This window comes from Papilio polytes, unplaced genomic scaffold, assembly GCF_000836215.1.
Source record: "Papilio polytes unplaced genomic scaffold, Ppol_1.0 DF824225.1, whole genome shotgun sequence".
NCBI lineage: Eukaryota > Metazoa > Arthropoda > Insecta > Lepidoptera > Papilionidae > Papilio > Papilio polytes.
The window spans coordinates 1,478,933-1,483,749 of record NW_013524979.1 but is presented as its reverse complement, the minus strand read 5'-3'; the positions used below and the strand labels follow the sequence as shown (position 1 = coordinate 1,483,749).

Below are 4,817 nucleotides of genomic sequence, written 5' to 3'. Positions count from 1 at the left end.
TAAAACTAGCTGTTGCCCGCGACTTCGTCCAAGCAATATTAAGATAAAAAGTAGCCTATAATTGTCCGACTATGTCAGCTACCCTTCAGTGATAGACCGGTCGAAATCGACCCATTCGTTTCGGAGATTACCCGGAACACACGCGGCTTGCGGACACACAGACAGACAGGCAGACAAACATTTTTTAAATTAAGTTTTCGTTATTATCAACGCAAATAGATCATCTTCCCGAAATCTGGAATTATTCTTTTCATATTACAAATAGACACTTCAATTTTATTATATGTAAAGACATAGATTATTTATTTATTTAAAAAACCGGTAATATAAATGGTAATTATAAAACATCAAAGTAAATTTCTCTTAACGTATACACTTGATATAATATATTGATTGAGCACGCAGAATAAGACTTAGCGTAACACAATAAGGTTCATTTTGCATAATTTTTATTACGAAATCCTTCATAGTATTGTTGAAATAAATTCAACTCACATCAAAAACATTGTAATGATTTTAAATGACTATACGTTATTGTAAAAGCATTGCCCACATAAATTTCAAATTATCAGCTGAAAAAGCAAACGTTTTTAACGACAGTGGCGCCATCTCTTAGCGAAGAATGTAAGAAAAGAAACATTGATATCTGTAATGTGATGATTTTCTATACACGGAAATTCCACTATTTCCCTTGCGCTCATTCGCTTCTTAGAATCGGAAGATAACACTTCGATCTTTCCTTTAATTAAAAAAAATTGCGACATTAAAGACTGAAATCTGTCCAACTTTAAATGAAGCTCATAGATTTGAATGTCGATAACAGTGCTTAAATAACGTAAATATGGTAATTCTCCCTTCAACACCCACGAACGTGAAGTCTTCGGGTATTATAAAATCGCGATTAAATGAACGCGCACCAACGAATAACGCGTTAAATAAACTAAGCATAATAATAAAAGCCAAACCTTGCAGACCGCTGTAGCTATGTACAACGGTCAAACAGCAAACAGGTCCGTCGGCTGATCCCGGCGCCTCGCTGCGGCGACGCTGCAACTCTGCGGCAGCGAGGCTCGGCGCACTCGTATGTCCCGCAGAAGACTGGCGCAGCGGCAGCGGCTGGAATAGTCGACATATAATATTACACTAACTGCCATTTATTGCCTCTGTTTTATTTTGCTAATCAAAAAGTTAAATGGAAAAGTTAATAACAAGAAAACTGAATTTTAAGTATAGTAGGGCGCAGTATTAAGTCAAGCTTTATGCGAATTAAGCGATGCTTATATATGGTTACATATATTTATTGTAGATTTATAATTCAAATTTTTAAATTTATCAGTTATACAGATGCAATAATTGGTAACGGCAGTTAAAATAATAAGTATTAATCAGCAAATCATCTCAAAAACTTCACAATCTTCGGTATTTAAATGAAATGTTCGATGTAGCAATCCTTCGTGAAAATAGCCGTCTGCCGATAAAGCATACAATTGCTTCTGTTGCATCCGTTGTTTACAAGAGCCAGAGTGTCGTTAAGGAAGAAGCTAAATATTCTGTAAGTGGAACGCCACGGTTTTCCGCAATAGTACAAGTTTTATTTTTACCGTTAGTAATGTAGGAATTTTGGCTTCATCTGGTCTTTAAATAGGATAGATTCCGTAAATTTAATTTAAATACAGTGCAATTATTAAACAGTAATTACCGGTAGCTGATCCTGGTGCCTGCGCCGCGATAAGGTCGCAATTCTGCGGTAGCGAAGCTCGGCAACAGCGAGGCTCGGCGTACTGGTATGTCACGCAAGAGTGAGCGCGGCGGCACGCAGGATCTGGCAGCTGGCGCAGCGGCAGCGGCTGGAATAGTCGGCATATACTATTACACTAACTGCAATTTATTGTCTCTGTTTTATTTTGCTAAACAAAAAGTAAAATGGAAAAGTTAGAAACAAGAAAACTGAATTTTAAGTAAAGTAGGGCGCCGTATTAAGTCAAGCTTTATGCGAATTAAGCGATGCTTATATATCATTATATCTATTTATTGTAGATTTACAATTCAAATTTTTAACTTTATCAGTTATACAGGTGCAATAATTGGTAACGGCTGTTAAAATAATAAGTATTAACCAGCAAATTATCTAAAAAACTTCTCAATATTCGATATTTAAATGAAATGTTTAAAGTAGCAATCCTTAGGAAAATTGCTAGAAGATCGGTTGCGGTGGCTAAAGCTGCTGTACAGAACAAACTGTACCAAGAACTAGACACACCGCAAGGACAAAAAAGCGAGAGATATTATGCACGTAAAATGTATGAAGGATGAAAATGGTAAAATTTTGTTGAAAGATGGAGATATAAAAGAGCGATGGAAAGTATATTTCAGAAATTTTATGAATGAGAAGAATGAATGAAATGGCGTCGTACCGAGAACACCGGTCAATATGGCGTTGGTAAATGAGATCAGTTAGGATGAGGTTAAAATGGTAGTGAGAGATATGAAGAATGGTAAAGCAGTGGGTCCTGATGGCATACGGTTGAGGCATATGGTCGAGGAACAACGGATGCCATATTTGCGTTACGTCAGCTTTGTGAAAAGTACAGACGTGTACATAAGAACTTGCATATGGTGTTTGTTGACCTTGAAAAGGCATACAACCAAATCCCCCGTAAGGTTCTGTGGTTGGCGATGAAAGATAGACAAGTGCCTGGGAAGTACGTGCGACTCGTGATTGCTATGTATGAAAGAGCGAACACTCACGTCAGGTCCGAAGCCGGCGTAACCGACAAGTTCAGTGTGGCTGTGGGCCTGCACCAGGGATCGGCGTAAGCCCTTATCTGTTCCTCCTGGTTATCAACGCGTTAACCGTGGAGATCCAGGAGGAAGCACCCTGGTGTATGCTGTTCGCCGATGACATTGTTCTTGTTGGGGAAGATGCGCTTGAGGTCCAGAGCAGACTGGAGAGATGGCGGGATAAACTGGAGACAGCCGGACTAAAGATAAAGAGAGCAAAACGGAGTAGTTATTCTGTGACTTCGGGGGCTTATCCAGTTTTATCCCGATTGCCTTAGATGGCGCTTATCTCCCAGTTTGCTCCGACTTCCGGTACCTTTTATCCAAAGCGACGGCTACATTGACCGTGACGTGACAAATAGAATAAAAGCGGGATGGATGAAATGGCGGCAGGTCACAGGAGTAATATGCGACCCTCAAATTCCACTTAAACTAAAGGGGGAAATTTACAAGGCCGTCGTAAGACCTGTTATGATGTATGGATCTGAATGTTGGGCAGTAAAAGGAACGGATGAAAGGAGACTACATGTGACAGAAATGCGAATGTTAAGATGGATGTGTTGGGTAACACGAATGGATAAGATACGAAATGAGTATATTAGAGGAAGTTTGAGAGTAGCCCCCGTAGTAGAGAAGGTAAGGAATAAAAGGTTAGAGTGGTATGGGCATGTTATGAGAAGGGATTAATCGTTACAAGGAGAACGTTAGTTATGAGTGTGGAAGGGTACATCGGTAGAGGTAGACCTAGAAAGAGATGGATGGATTGTGTAAAAGGTGACACGATCAAAAAGGGAGTGATGACTGAGATGATGTATGATAGAGTTATGCGGAGGACAATAACCTGTTGCGCCGACCCTACGGGAGTAGGATAAGGAGATGATGATGATGATGAATGTAGCAATCCTTCGTCAAAATAGCCATCTGCCGATTAAAGTATCCAATTGCTCCTGTTGCATCCGTTGTTTACAAGAAGAGCCAGAGTGTCGTTAAGGAGGAAGCTAAATATTCTGTAACTGGAACACCGCGGCTTTTCGCAATAGTACAAGTTTTGTTTTTACCGATAGTAATGTAGGAATTTTAGCTTCATCTCATCTTTAAATAGGATACATTCCGTAAATTTATTTAAATACAGTGCAATTATTAAGCAATAATTACCGGCAGCTGATCCAGGTGCCTGCGCCACGATGAGGCCGCAACTCTGCGGCAGCGAAGCTCGGCAACAGCGAGGCTCGGCGACAGCGAGGCTCGGCGCACTGGCATGTCCCGCAAGAGTTAGCGTGGCGTGGAATCTGGCAGCTGGCGCAGCGGCAGCGGCTGGAATAGTCGGCATATACTATTACACTAACTGCCGTTTAAGTGTACGTTTTATTTTGGTAAACCAGATGTTAAATAGAAAAGTAAGAGACAAGAAAACTTAAGTTAAAGCATAGTAGCACGTCGTATTAAGTCAAGCTTTAAACGAATTAAGCGATGCTTATATATCATTATATATATTTACGAGAATTTCTTAACAATATTTGTATCAAATCGATATAAATCATATTAAAATGAAAATTAAAAATTCATATGAGATTGTCTTATCGAGGTAACTGAGGAAGATAGATTTGGTAAAATAAATAGCTATCAAATTTCGAATACTGTTGAGTATAAAATTAGACTCTCTTAGCGAACTGCACACAAATATTAAACTGTATTTATTGTAGAAAAAATAATAAGTATTAACCAGCAAATTATCTCAAAAACTTCACAATCTTCGGTACTTAAATGAAATGTTCGATGTAGCAATCCTTCGTGAAAATAGCCGTCTGCCGATTAAAGCATCCAATTGCTTCTGTTGCATCCGTTGTTTACAAGAAGAGCCAGAGTGTCGTTAAGGAAGAAGCTAAATATTCTGAAAGTGGAACACCGCGGATTTCCGCAATAGTACAAGTTTTATTTTTACCGTTAGTAATGTAGGAATTTTAGCTTCATCTCATCTTTAAATAGGATACATTCCGTAAATTTATTTAAATACAGTGCAATTATTAAGCAATAAT

The 4,817-nt window shown here is 38.9% G+C and overlaps 1 protein-coding gene across 3 annotated transcripts in view; it reads right to left on the bottom strand.

The window, feature by feature from the left end:
- Positions 1-656: 656 nt before the first annotated feature.
- The window catches only part of LOC106110540, a 5,220-nt gene continuing 1,059 nt past the window's right edge, over positions 657-4,817 (bottom strand). Inside the window, exons 1-4 of one of the 3 annotated variants that reach the window (XM_013292397.1) lie at positions 3,937-4,243; positions 1,700-1,847; positions 966-1,116; positions 657-739 (exon numbers count right to left, since the gene is read on the bottom strand). In XM_013292397.1, coding sequence (XP_013147851.1) covers positions 996-1,116; positions 1,700-1,847; positions 3,937-4,111 — 444 coding nt within the window. In that variant the 5' untranslated portion in view covers positions 4,112-4,243 and the 3' untranslated portion in view covers positions 657-739; positions 966-995. Of the gene's footprint in view, positions 740-965; positions 1,117-1,699; positions 2,982-3,936; positions 4,244-4,817 lie in introns of those variants that run through there. The other 2 variants (XR_001226100.1, XR_001226099.1) reach the window with 2 other exon arrangements.